Raw genomic sequence first — 14,166 nt, forward strand, 5'->3', positions numbered from 1 at the left:
TTTTATAGAACGGGACCTGGACCAGTGATCATGGACACCAATACCTGTTGACACAAGCACAACCAGCATTAAATGTTGTGTCCTTGACCCAAAACGCCCCTTTGGGTTGGAAATCTTCTGTGTAAAACCAGAAAAGTGTCTTCATTTCCATCATTTCTATCATGGGGGGCATGGACACCAACATCCACTAACATGTAACCAGCGTGACATGTCGAATTTCATTCAACCACTTAACTATATGCTTTCTATCTCTTGTTTATTCCTATTCTTATTGAGATCTCTTTACATGGGGCCATTTTTTACAGTTCACTTTGACCGCTCTACTGCAAAAACTGAGAAGTTGGAGAATAATCAGCAGCAATGTCTGAACATAAGAGGCAATGGGGTTGATTTACTAAAACGGAAGAGTGTAAAATAGGGTGAAGCTGTGCATGGTAGCCAATCAGCTTCTTACTTCAGCTTGTTCAATTAAGCTTTGACAAAAAAAACCCAGAAAACTGGAAGCTGATTGGCTTATATACAGAGCTGCACCAGATTTTGCACTCTCCAGTTTTAGAAAAAATCAACCCCAATGTGACCAAACCACACATCATTATGCATAAACAATGACATAATACATGACTTGCTTTACCCATAAACATGGTGAAAAGAGCAGCAGGCCCTGCAACCAATCAGAAATCATTTTTTCCTGATCTGACCAGTCACTTGTTATGATTGGCTGCTGTTGGCTCTTACAGTTTACAAGTTCTCATTGAAGAAGCCTGTTAGCTCCATCTTATTCATTTATCTTCTCTCCAAAGACTTGGATCTTCTCCAAAAAGCAGCGCAGATCCTCAGCCTCCAATCTGCATTTCATGGCCTTCTTCTGACAGATCCAGGGCAAGGAGGAACTACACAGTTGGCTCTCCAGGGCAGGTGAAGCCTTGGCACATAGTCCCCCATTGGGTTTGAAATCTTCCCTGTGAAAAAGAAAAAAGTGTCTTCATTTCCATCATTTCTATCATTGGAATAAATGGTTTCTATCTGTGGGCCTGAAGGCAAGCAAACTGATGTAAAGGTTGCACAAAAGATTTGAGCAGACAGCGCTTGCCCTCCAAATAGTGAACCACATGAAGAAATGAATCAATATACTGCTGTGATAACTAAATAAATGAATAAATAAATAGCATGTGAAATAAGTGTAAATATTGATGTGGTACTGTACCAATGGTGTAGGGTAGGAGGATCCATCCCATCTGTCACATCCTGTTCCGAGGTGTAGGACATCAAAGGATCCGTTTAAAGACCCAGGTGGTCGGGTGGACCCCACAAGCCTGTATGATCTCTCCTGCAGTAGGGTAGGAGGATCCATCCCATCTGGTGAGTAGACATATTCACCTACCCGATAAATGTTTGTGAAGCCACCGCTGGGATTACACAAGATTTACGTCTATGGACTTTTTATGATTCATCTTTCCGCAGTTCTTTGGACATTTATTTATTTACCAATTTATTCATTTGATCCCATGCCATTTGTAGCAGAACCTCTTCCGGTCTAATGAGAACCTTCAAGGCCACAGATCGCTGACATCCTTCAATATGTGGTGGGTTGTGAGGCATAGTGGGTGCAAAGGTGGTAAATGTCATTGGGCGCCAGACAGTTTGGATGCAAAAGAGGTTTTATTTCTTTAACAGTCCTTTTTATATTTTGCAAGGGAAAGAGGGTTAGGGCCAGGACACCCTTAAATTGTTGCAAACTCAATTGGCAGACTCCAAGACTTCAATAGGAGGAGAGCCGTACAGGCAAAGGCCCCAGCAAGAAGCCACATCTGCACTTGCAGGAATACTGTCTCCTATGGCAACAGTCCATTAACAGTTCCTAACTCAAACGTAACAGTTCTTTCAGCTCCACTACAACTGCTCCTTGTAGTTCTTCGAAACTGAGCTCCTGGTCTCCCACTAGACCCTCTGATTCACTGACTCTGAATCCCTTGAGCTCCTCCAAGGTTTGCATTGGTGTCTCCCTCAAGCGTCACCCCTGCTTCTCTGCTGGGTCCCTAGCTTGGCACTCCAGATACTTCTCAAGCTTCACCCCTGCTAACCGGCTCCTTCCCTGGCTTGACACACAAGGCTGCTCTGTAAGCATCTCCTCCGCTGGTTGGGTCCCTGACTTGATCACCGCATGAAGTTTTCAGGTTCTCCCCCGTGCCCTTTCGGTGAGAATATGGTTCCAATACTTGCTTCAGTTACTCACTGTGGTCCCTTGTAAAGGCGACTGGTCCCTTCATGGTGACAGCTTCCCTTCTATCTCCGACCACTGACAGGTTCTCCGGCCGGCAGAACCATCACTTCTGGTTGGACTGCAAGCCGCAATCCCAACCCTGCGCTGCTCTCTCACTTCTGGATAGGCCCTCACACAGCCTAGCAGCCAGATGCCCCTGGGATAGGCCCAATCTCTGCCCTAGCAGCCCGGGGGGGTACGACACACGTCCACCCAGACAGCCGTCTAGGTGGCACAGAACACAGATCACCTGAACTCACCTGAATATATAGGCTCTCACAGTAGGCCAAGAGATTCAAGAAAACCTGCCCATTGGCAGAGATACCCATAACCTGACCTTGGGTTGCCCTTCTCGTATCTAGTACCACCAAGTGCCCGGCCACCTAGTGGTAGAAGAGAAAAGTGCAACAAGACCAAACTTAGGGAGAAATCAATAGATCCCTATCAATCGACCAAGATAACTACTCTTGGCAAGTCAATTTGTGAGGAGCTTCCTGACTAAACTCCAGGGTGCTACACATTGGTATTAGTCACATCAATATTTACACTTATTTCACATGTTATTTATTTATTCATTTATTTAGTTATCACGGCAGTATATTCTTTTCTTCACGGGGTTTACTCTTTGGAGGGCAAGCTGTCTTTTGTGCAACCTTTACATTCACTTAATATTTTGAACAGCGGCTGGCCTCATCTACTCATTTAATTTTCAGGTTCTGTGGCGCGGGTGATATACACTTTCACTTCAAGCAAACTCATGACTGAAAAAAAGTCCTTCTACTGATAACGGGAAAAAGATGTGTGGCAGATAAGCATACACGGAAAAAAATTCCTCATTTGATCAGCTACCTATATAGGACCAAACCTACAGAGCTTAATGGCCCAGGCCCAAACTGAGCAAGAACAGTCCTGAGAGACCCAAAACCCTTTAAAGATCCAAACATTGCACTTTACTGCGCTGGGAGGGCAGGGCTCAGTGCAGAGGTCATGGGGATGGATCTTGGATACAAGCAAGAATTGATAATGACATCAGATGTTAATTTCAAGTTAAAAAATGCTCTCCTTCCAAGTTCCCACCGTATAGTCTACATATGATTATTGGGAGGATTACTCACTGCACACTCTCATCCGGCCAGATCCAGGAACTGTCAAGTTTTCTCAAACCAATCCAGAAACTTCTTTTGTCCTTCTGAATCTTTGCCTGAAATCCATAAAAAGGTAAATTTGGTGGAAACCCAACTGACAACATCTGCAGAATGCATCTGTAATAAGATCTATTTGGACTGATCCACACCCAATCATATTTGTACTTTAATTTTCCAAATATAATTTTACATTGCAGGCTTGAATTAGGTTGGTTGTTAAAGGGTGACATGGAAAGTTCTTATTTCATTTCATCCAGAGAAATTTTCTTTATAATTTATAGAGAGAGCCTCTTAACACAATGAAGAAAACCCCATAAAGTGAATGTTAGCCTATTCCTCTATGAGTGTTGTAAGAACTGTACTTGGGTTTACAGTGGCTGTTAGTGATATCACTGGCTGGGTAGAGGTAGAAGGAGGAAAGGGGTCACACTACAACCATTTCTCTTCTAGTTATTGAATAAGGAAAATAGTGCAAAACAGGAAATCATAAGCAGAGCCACCATTAAAAATCATGGTGCTCCATGTAGCCTATTGAAAGCCATCCAGTGTCTCTTCATGTACTTTAACCCCCTCCAGTGTCTCCTCATAAGTTCTGGTCACCCCTTTCCCATGCCTGGTGACTCCTCATCCACAGAGGCTGGAATCTACCCCAGGTTCTTCTGTGCACACAGCCCAGCTGTCCTTGCACACTACCAGTGGATCGGGGAGGAAGGAGTGAGAAGAGGAGAGAATTAGACTAATGTTGCACCATTTCCCTCTGCTGAAATAACACAGCACTGGGGCTACCCATTGGGTCAGAGGAGGCCTGGGCTAAGTATGGAAGCACTGTCTGTTTCCCCCCAATTGGAAGTCTGACTACTAGTGTTGTTAACGTGACATATTATTTGCTGATGCTTAAATATCTTGAGGTTGGTCATGTGGAATGATCATTTGGTATTGGTCCTAACCCTGTAACACAACAGACTCCCACAAGCCTTTGAAGATCAACTCTACAAACAACCTCAGACTATGTACACTGGGATGATGGGTCCAGATGTTCATCCAGCACCATCTTGGCCTGGTTGTAGGCTCTACCAGGTGGGGCTTTCCTAGCGAAGAATCAGACATGAGCAGAGACTGGTAGATGAAGGGGCTATGTGAAAAGTGACTACCATATCCAAATTTATTTTAATGTGAAGCTGAGCAAGAAAAACCCTACAATGAGCACATACGTGTACAGAGACATGTGCAGGTTATCTGTGCAATCATGTCCAACTCTCGGAAATTCTTTGGGCTAACTGGCCCAGTTCTCTTGGTCATATGGCCTGGAACCTCTCTCACATGGAGTGCTGTCTCTGGGATATTGCCTTGGTCTCCAGACAGGAGCACACCTTCCGCCTGGCTGCAGCAACTGCACCTCCAACTCCACCAGCCTTGAGCTATGCTCAGACCTGCGTTATAATGACCCTGAACACCTGTGCACTCACACATGCTGCAAGAGTTACACAAAGCCCAGACACTGGATTGAAGGTGCCATCCTGTCCAATACTCTTTGGCATCTTCAAGCTTTCGGCCCCGATGCAAAATTCACCTCCGGTTGTCACCTTCATGCCCATTTACACAGTGGCATGGTCTCACACTGTCACAATGCATACTGAAGTCAACTGGGACAAAAGCCAATTAACCTGCCAGCATGTCTTTGGAGTGTAGGAGAAAACCAGAGTTCATGAAAGAAACTCACAGACACAAGAGAAGATGCAAACTCCATGATGACAATGTCCCGATCCTGACCAAGATTCAAACCCATTGCTGCAAGGCATAAGTATTATTTACTAAGCCACTGTGCTGCTTAGTTTTCATGCAGTTAGATTCTGGAAAGCGGGAGCAGAGCTCACACACATAGAAACTGACCTAATCGTAGAGAACCAAGTTGAACAATATGGGTTTCTCAGGACTTTGCAGGTGATCAGTGATTATTCCTAACCCAATGAGGATTGTACAGTGTGGAAATACCTTTGCAACCACAACGCTGTTCATAAAAGAACCCAACAAATAAGTTAGTGTTACGTTTCTTATTGTAGTAGTTGTGCAGAAATCGAATCTCTATCCTAAGTCGGAGAGCAACCACTGATATAGGAAGTGCAGGAGGACACAACAAAAAAAATCAGGGACAATGGCCTCGTTGATATGACTTCAGTAGATCAAAATGATTTATAAAAGGAGTGCACAAATCAGGTCTTCAGTACACTGCTCACTGCCAAATTATCCTACTACTCTTGAGTCTCCTTCTCAGTATATGTGGACAGAAAAAAGTTTTTTATACGATATATATTAATAGCAATAATGCTATGATCCCATTAATACTTTGAATCTATCAGGGACTCAATAAAATAGCAGCCGTTTAAAGTACAGTGATAAGAATTGCCATACAGTACAGTAATAAAATTATCAAAAAAGAAACATATGAGAAACAGTCTAATTCATAAACAGTCCAATGTTAAAACAGTGCTAATGCTGGATAAATGTCCAACTCCACAAGAATATATTTTAAAAAATATGATGATGTAGCAAAATGAGTCTATAGTGATAGGTGATCCTAGGTAGTGGATTGCATGTGCACCCTACACCGACTCCCAGTCTTCACCACGTGAGGCACTCTTTCATCTATGGGGTTAAACTCACCAGAAGGTTGAAATAAATCAACCTTAAACAACCATCTCCTTCAACCAGACTCCCATCATCAACTCAGAAGGCAGGCAAATGTTATGCTCCAAAAGGGTTCATAAAAACACAGAAATGCTGACATAGCATAATCCTGCTTTATTAGAGATACCCAAAATACAGCCAACCCTACTTCCAATCTACGTACATTTATAAGCTGTTAAAAGAACATTGAAAGAGAGAGTGTAGTCACCAGTCACAAAACGTGTTTAGTCACTTCCGACTTCAACAGAGGGTGCCCTCTGTTGAAGTCTGAAGTGACGAAACGCGTAAGTTCGTGACTATTACGGCGTAACCGGAAGTGATGAGTGCGCTCCCCCGTCAGCTGTTCTCAACCAGGAAGTGAAGGCGAACGCCGTGTATGCAACACGAGCGGGTTTGGGACCAGGCGATTTGGTGACTACACTCTCTTTCAATGTTCTTTTAACAGCTTATAAATGTACATAGATTGGAAGTAGGGTTGGCTGTATTTTGGGTATCTCTAATAAAGCAGGACTATGCTATGTCAGCATTTCTGTGTTTTTATGAACCCTTTTGGAGCATAACATTTTCCTGCCTTCTGAGTTGATGATGGGAGTCTGGTTGAAGGAGATGGTTGTTTAAGGCTGATTTATTTCAACGTTCTGGTGAGTTTAACCCCATAGATGAAAGAGTGCCTCACATGGTGAAGACTGGGAGTCGGTGTAAGATCAAAATGATTGTCTACTAAAACCTAGTACACACGAGCCGAATGTCGGGTGACATCGGGCGGTTCAATAAAAACTGCCCAACGTTCGGCCCATATGTATGGCAGCCGATCCGACAGAAGCTGGTCGCTTGGCCGGCTTACGTCAGAGGATTATGCTGAAAAACCAGCAGCCGATCGACTCCCAATCAGCACTCTCATCCAATGGCTGAGAGCGCTGACTGGAATGTTCTGGCAAGGACAGCGCCGTTCCCCTGTCAGAACACAATAGCTCAGCAGGGGAGATCGCTGAACTAATGTTGGATAATTAGAAAAGCCGCTCCGACCAGAGCTGTCAGTTTTGTCAGCAGGTTGAACAAAAAAAAAACTAGTGGTGTGTTTCAGGCTTAAAGTGATTGTAAAGGATCATTTTTTACTTTTTAAAAATAACAAACATATCCTGCTTACCTCCACTGTGCAGCTCGTTTTGCACAGAGCAGCCCCGAACATCCTTTTCTGCGGTCCCTCGGTGGCTCTCATCGCTCCTCCCCACATCAGATAACCCCAGCTTTCTCCCGGGAGGGTTTCCTTGTGGGCCCGCTCCCGAGTCCAGCATTTGCGTCCACAGACGCGAATGCCAGACTCGGCCCCACCCCCCAGTGCCGCGTCATTTGATTTCATTGACAGCAGCGGGAGCCAATGGCTGCGCTGCTATCAATCTATCCAATCAAGAGCCCGGGGACCCCGTGGAGAGAGGGACAGTAGATATGTGTACTGACAAAAAATTTGTTCGTTTTCGTTTCATTTTTTTTTGTTTTTTTTGGAAATTCGGAATTGGGAAATTCAGAAAACCGAAAATTCGAATTTTCAAATTTCCGAATTTCGAATTTCCGAATTTTCAAATTTCCCAATTTCGAATTTCTAAATTTTCGAATTTCCGAATTTTCAAATTTCCGAATCCGAATTTTCGAATTTTCGGAATTCGAAAATTCTAAAATTCAAAACTTCGTAAATCAGAAAATTCAGAAATCTGAAAAAAAGAAAGAAAATCAGTAAAATTTGAAAAAATAATTAACTATTAAATTATAGGTATTGGAATTTCCTATCAAATTTGGCTGTTAGTGAAGGTAACGAATACGAATTTATCTAAAGTTACGAATTATCCAAAATTGCAAATGCTGTATATAAACAAATGGAATGGAACAAATCAATAATAAATAATAATAAAAAGGTTTTATTACTATTATTGTTTTTTATTATTATTAGATCGTTACGTTCCATTCATTTAGATACGGCATTTGTTATTTCAGATAATTCGTAACTTTGGATAAATTCGTATTCGTTACGTTCACTAACAGCCAAATTTGAAAGGAAATTCCAATACCTATAATTTATTACGTATTATTAGTTAGTTATTATTTCAGATTTTCGGGTTTTCGAATTTTCAGATTTTCCATCTTTTGAATTTTCAGATTTTCATTCTTATTCTTGGATTTTCAAATTTCCAAATTTTAGAATTTTTAAATTTATGAAATTTCGAATATTCAAATTTCCTAATTTCGAATTTTAGAATTTCGTAATTTCTAATTTCCGAACTTCCGAATTCGAATTTTAGAATTTCCGAAATGTTCCAATTTCCAAAATTTTGAATTTCTGAAATGTTGAATTTCCAAATTTCCCAAATTTTGAATTTCTGAAATTTTGAATTTCTGAAATTTCGAATTTCCAAATTTCCGAAATTTCGAATTTCCGAAATTTGGAAATGTGAAAATTTGGAAATTCAGAATTTCGGAAATTTGGAAATTCGGAAATTCGAAAATTCGTAAATTCGTAATTTGGGAAATTTGGAAATTTTGGAAATTGAAAAGTTCGGAAATTTGGAAATTTTGGAATTAACAAATTAGTCAAAATTCGTTAAAAAATAAACCAAGTTTTTTACCTTAATGCATAGCATGCATTAAGGTGAAAAAACATGAGGGTTTACAACCCCTTTAAGATTGAGCACACTCAGCATACCTCCCAATTTTTTGAGATCGGAACAAGGGACTCCTATTAGCCATGGGTGTAAAACTGCAGGCTGTGTTTACTGAAGTGAAGACAGACACAGTTTTTGTTTTATCCAACTGTATTTACTGTGCAATTTATAACATCCAAGTGAAAGATAGAACACAAACATGTCAGAAAAAAAAAAAAAAAAAAATCAAAAACAGATTTACCTGTACTGAGTTGGAAAAAGGACCCCCTTATGTTAGTATTTTGTTGGACACCCTTTTGCTTTAATTCCAGCCTTTTGTCTGTTGGGATTTGTCTCTAATAACTTTGCACATCTACTGTAGACTTTGCAATATTTGCCCGCTCTGCTTTGCATAAATAACCTTTTCAGTTAAATTTGATGGTGACAGTTTGTGGACTGCAGTCATTCCACAGATTTTCAATGGGGTTTAAGTCTGGGCTCTGACTAGGCCATGCAAGGACATTCCCCACCTTTGCCATTTTTCCATGTGACCTCAGAATCTTCCAGGTGAGTTTTGGCAGAGCTCAATGGGGACTCCATGTGGCCTTTCTTGCGGAGTGGCTTTTTTTCTTGCACCTCTCCCCCCACACAAGCCACATTTGTGGAAAATTTGTGATATTGGTCCCACATGCACACAATGACCCCTCTTTGTCAGAGTTGCTGGAGGCCTCTTGGTCACCTCTCTGACCAGTTTCCTCCTGGCTCTTCCATCCAGTTTGGAGCAACGTCCTGATCCAGGGAGGGTCTGTGTCGTACCAAATTAGGGATGAGCTTCGAGTTCGAGTCGAACTCATGTTCGACTCGAATATCGGCTGTTCGCCAGTTGGCCGAACAGCGAACAATTTGGGGTGTTCGCTGCAAATTCGAAAGCCGCGGAACACCCTTTAAAAGTCTATGGGTGATATCAGAAGTGCTCATTTTAAAGGCTTATATGCAAGTTATTGTCATAAAAAGTGGTCCTGCCCCAGGGGACAAGGATCAGTGCAAAAAAAAGTTTTAAAAATGGCCATTTTTCAGGAGCAGTGATTTTAATAATGCTTAAAGTGAAACAATAAAAGTGTAATATTCCTTTAAATTTCGTACCTGGGGGGTGTCTATAGTATGCCTGTAAAGGGGCGCATGTTTCCCATTTTTAGAACAGTCTGACAGCAAAATGAGATTTCAAAGGAAAAAAGTCATTCAAAACTACTCGCGGCTATAATGAATTGCCGGTCCGACAATACACATAAAAGTTCATTGATAAAAACGGCATGGGAATTTCCCACAGGGAAACCCCGAACCGAAATTAGAAAAAAAAAATGACGTGGGGGTCCCCCTAAATTCCATACCAGGCCCTTCAGGTCTGGATATTAAGGGGAACCCAGGTCAAAATTTAAAAAAAAAATGGCGTGTGGTCCCCCCAAAAATCCATACCAGACCCTTATCCGAGTGTGCAACCTGGCAGGCCGCAGGAAGAGAGGGGGGATGAGAGAGCGCCCCCCCTCCTGAACCGTACCAGGCCACATGCCCTCAACATTGGGAGGGTGCTTTGGGTTAGCCCCCCAAAGCACCTTGTCCCCATGTTGATGAGGACAAGGGCCTCATCCTCACAACCCTTGCCCGGTGGTTGTGGGGGTCTGCGGGCGAGTGGCTTATCAGAATCTGGAAGCCCCCTTTAACAAGGGGACCCCCAGATCCCATCCTTCCCCCTGTGTGAAATGGTAAGGGGGTACAAAAGTACCCCTACCATTTCACAAAAAAACTGTCAAAGATGTTAAAAATGACAAGAGACAATTTTTGACAATTCCTTTATATAAATGCTTCTTCTTTCTTCTATCTTCTATCTTCTTTCTTCTATCTTCTATCTTCCTTCAGTTTCTTCCTCCATCTTCTTCTGGTTCTTCTGGTTCTTCCTCCGGTGTTCTCGTCCGGCATCTTCCTCCGCGGTGTCTTCTTCCCTTCTTCTCCTCAGGCCGCTCCACATCCATGATGGCATGGAGGAAGGCTCTCGCTGTGTGACGTTTCTCCTCTTCTGACGGTTCTTAAATAACGGGGGGGGGCACCTGGTGACCCCGCCCCCCTCTGACGCACGGGGACTTGACAAGGACTTCCCAGTGGCATTCCCCGTGACGTCAGAGGGGGCCGCCTTCTCCACCGCTCCTCCTTTGACCAACAGAAGCCTCAAAACTAGCTTTTCCATGAGACTGTAACATAGCAGAGTTTGAAAAGGTATTACATAAACTCTTCTTTAAGGTGTCCTCAAAATATTTCATCCTCTGCTCCCTCTGTGAGGACGGGATGAGTTCCGAGACTTTCCCCTTGTAATAGTGGCCAAGGAGGGTTGCCAACCAATAATTATCCTTCTCCTTCATAGCAAGAATTCTTGGGTCCTTTTGCAGGCTTTAAAGAGTCATGGAGCCCATGTACCGCAAGTTTGCAGAGGCATGAGAGTCCTTGGGATCATAGAGGATTACACTGGAACTGCCTCCTCCCAGCCATGTACTACTCCAAAGATTTCTGGGGACTGAAAACTATCTCCTAAAGATTGATGTATGTCATCCTCTGCTTCAATGCCTCCAAAACTACCAGAATCCACCTCCTCCTCCCTCTCCTCTTGTGTGTTCTGTAGCGTTGCAAGAAAGGTGTCTGCATAAAGCGGGCATTAAGAAGAAAGGAAGTCCTCCTCTTCCCGCTGCTCTGCTTCAAGTGCCCTGTCCATAATTCCACGCAGAGTATGCTCCAGCAGGAACACAACAGGGATTGTGTCACTGATGCATGCATTGTCATTGCTCACCATCCTTGTCACCTCCTCAGATGTTGACAGTACAGTGCATGCATCCTTTATCAGTAGCCATTGGTATGGGGGGAAAAGCTTAGGTGCCCCGAGCCTGTCGTTGTGCTATACTCACACAGGTACTCGTTGACGGCTCTCTGCTACATGTGCAGCTGCTGCAGTATTGTCAAAGTTGAGTTCCACCTGGTGGGCATGTCACAAATCAGGCAGTTTATGGGCAGGTAGAGTTCCCGCAGAAACTCAGGCAACCGAACACTAGCTGTGTATGACTGTCTGAAATGGCTACTGACTCTTCTGGCCTGCTTTAGAAGATCTTGCAAACCTGGGTACCTGTTTAAGAAATGTTGCACCTTCAAATTAAGGACATGTGCCAGGCATGGCACATGTGTCAACTTTCCCTGTCGAAGTGTGGACAGGAGGTTAGTGCCATTATCACACACCACCATTCCTGGCTCAAGCTTTCGTGACGTGAACCACCTCTGGGCCTGCCTCTGCAGGGATGATAGAATCTCTGCTCCGGTGTGGTTCCTGTCCCCTAGACAGACTAGCTGAAGCACTGCATGGCAACTTTTAGCCTGACTCATTGAATAGCCCCTTGAAAGCTAAGGGGGTAATGGTGGGTCATAGGACAATTCAGCAGAGGAGGGCATGGAGGAGGAGGGGGTGGAGCTGACAGATCTCGCCTCATCACCACCAGCTGTATGGAGAGGTGGTGGCAAAACAAGCTCCAGCACTGAGGCCTGTCTTGCATCCTTCCTAGTTGCAAGCAGAGTTACCCAGTGTGCTGTGAATTAAATATATTGTCCCTGACCATGCTTGCTGGACCACGTGTCAGCAGCAAGGTGGACCTTGCTGCTGACTGTCTTGTCCAACGATACCAAAACATTGCCTTCCACATGATTGTACAGAGCTGGAATGGCCTTACGTGAAAGAAATAGAAACGGGGAACCTGCCATTGTGGTACAGCACATTCTACAAATTCACAGAAGGAGGCAGAATCCACCAGACAGAAAGGCAGGAGTTGCAAAGCCAACAATTTGGACAAGCTGGAATTTAGACGCTGGGCTTGTGGGTGGCAGGGAATGTATTTTTTTTTTTCGCTGCAGAAGCTGGGGCAGAGAAATTTGCCTGCTATACTCTACAGCTGGTGGCATGCTGCTGGCAGATGTGTTGCAAGAACCTGTGACACCCTCATCGCTTTGTCCAATTAGGGCTCTGGCAGTGCTCTGTGCCCTAATTGACAACCAACGGTCAGGTGCAAGGCTTTAGTCATTCAGGGTTTAGAATGCACTGAGCAGGGCAAAATGCATTGTGGGGCATTCGGTGGATTGTTCGGACCGGCGAACAGGCTATGTTTGGGCCAAAATTTTGCACTACATCTGACATATTAGCAGGGCCGATCCCAGACGGGGTGCAGTGCACCCCAGCGCCAGGGAGGTGGGGGCGCTGAAGCGCCAGAGTGCTCCCTTCCCTCCTTCTCCTCCTCTTGTTTGTGTCCTGCGGCGCCTCTCCGCTGGTGTTCTAAGAAGAAAGGCGCCACTGTATTTACTGCTCAAGCCCCTCCCTCCTGTCAGAGAAGGAGAACAGCCAGGCCAGCCGAAGATGAGAAGGGAGGCAGAGCGGCTGGTCTCTGTGTGGAGAGAGACCAGCCGTGCAGTGAGTGATGTCTCGCGTGCCAGGGGGGAGCGGTCCGTGCTGACACATTCTCCTCCTCTCTGTGTCTCTCACTCCTGCTGTGTACTCTTCTGTTCTCCACCCGGGCAGCGCGGCTGCACACTCTCCTCTCCAGCTGCCGCCCGGGTGTTTTTATCATGTGTACTGTACCCTAATGGAGGGGGGGGTCTGTACTAATGGAGGAGGGGGGTCTGCCCTGGGGGGTCATTACTAATAGAGGGGGGCTCTGTCCTGGGGGGTCTGTAGTAATGGAGGGGGGGCCTCTGTCCTGGGGGGGTCATTACTAATAGAGGGGGGCTCTGTCCTGGGGGGTCTGTAGTAATGGAGGGGGGGCTCTGTCCTGGGGGGTCATTACTAATAGAGGGGGGGTCTGTCCTGGGGGTCTGTAGTAATGGAGGGGGGTCTGTCCTGGGGGGTCTGTAGTAATGGAGGGGGGCTCTGTCCTGGGGGGTCTGTAGTATTGGAGGGGGGTCTGTCCTGGGGGGTCTGTACTAATGGAGGGGGCTCTGTCCTGGGGGTCTGTAGTAATGGAGAGGTGGCTCTGTCCTGGAGGGGTCTGTACTATTGGAGGGGGTCTGTCCTGGGGGGGTCTGTAGTAATGGAGGGGGGCTCTGTCCTGGGGGTCTGTCCTGGGGGGTCTGTACTAATGGAAGGGGCTTTGTCCTGAGGGGTCTGTAGTAATGGAGGGGTGGCTCTGTCCTGGGGGGGTCTTTAGTAATGGAGGGGGGCTCTGTCCTGGGGGTCTGTACTAATGGAGGGGGTCTGTCCTGGGGGGTCTGTACTAATGGAGGGGGCTCTGTCCTGGGGGGTCTGTAGTAATGGAGGGGGGCTCTGTCCTGGGGGGTCTGTCCTGGGGGGTCTGTACTAATGGAGGGGGCTCTGTCCTGGGGGGTCTGTAGTAATGGAGGGGTGGCTCTGTCCTGGGGGGGTCTGTAG

The 14,166-nt window shown here is 45.1% G+C and overlaps 1 protein-coding gene across 1 annotated transcript in view; it reads right to left on the reverse strand.

Moving 5' to 3' along the window:
* Positions 1-239: 239 nt before the first annotated feature.
* The window catches only part of LOC141123171 (uncharacterized), a 100,252-nt gene continuing 86,325 nt past the window's right edge, over positions 240-14,166 (reverse strand). Inside the window, exons 8-9 of the mRNA XM_073612034.1 lie at positions 3,376-3,461; positions 240-959 (exon numbers count right to left, since the gene is read on the reverse strand). Coding sequence (XP_073468135.1) covers positions 776-959; positions 3,376-3,461 — 270 coding nt within the window. The 3' untranslated portion in view covers positions 240-775. The remainder of the gene's footprint in view (positions 960-3,375; positions 3,462-14,166) is intronic.

This window comes from Aquarana catesbeiana, linkage group LG01 (assembly GCF_042186555.1).
Source record: "Aquarana catesbeiana isolate 2022-GZ linkage group LG01, ASM4218655v1, whole genome shotgun sequence".
Taxonomy (NCBI): domain Eukaryota; kingdom Metazoa; phylum Chordata; class Amphibia; order Anura; family Ranidae; genus Aquarana; species Aquarana catesbeiana.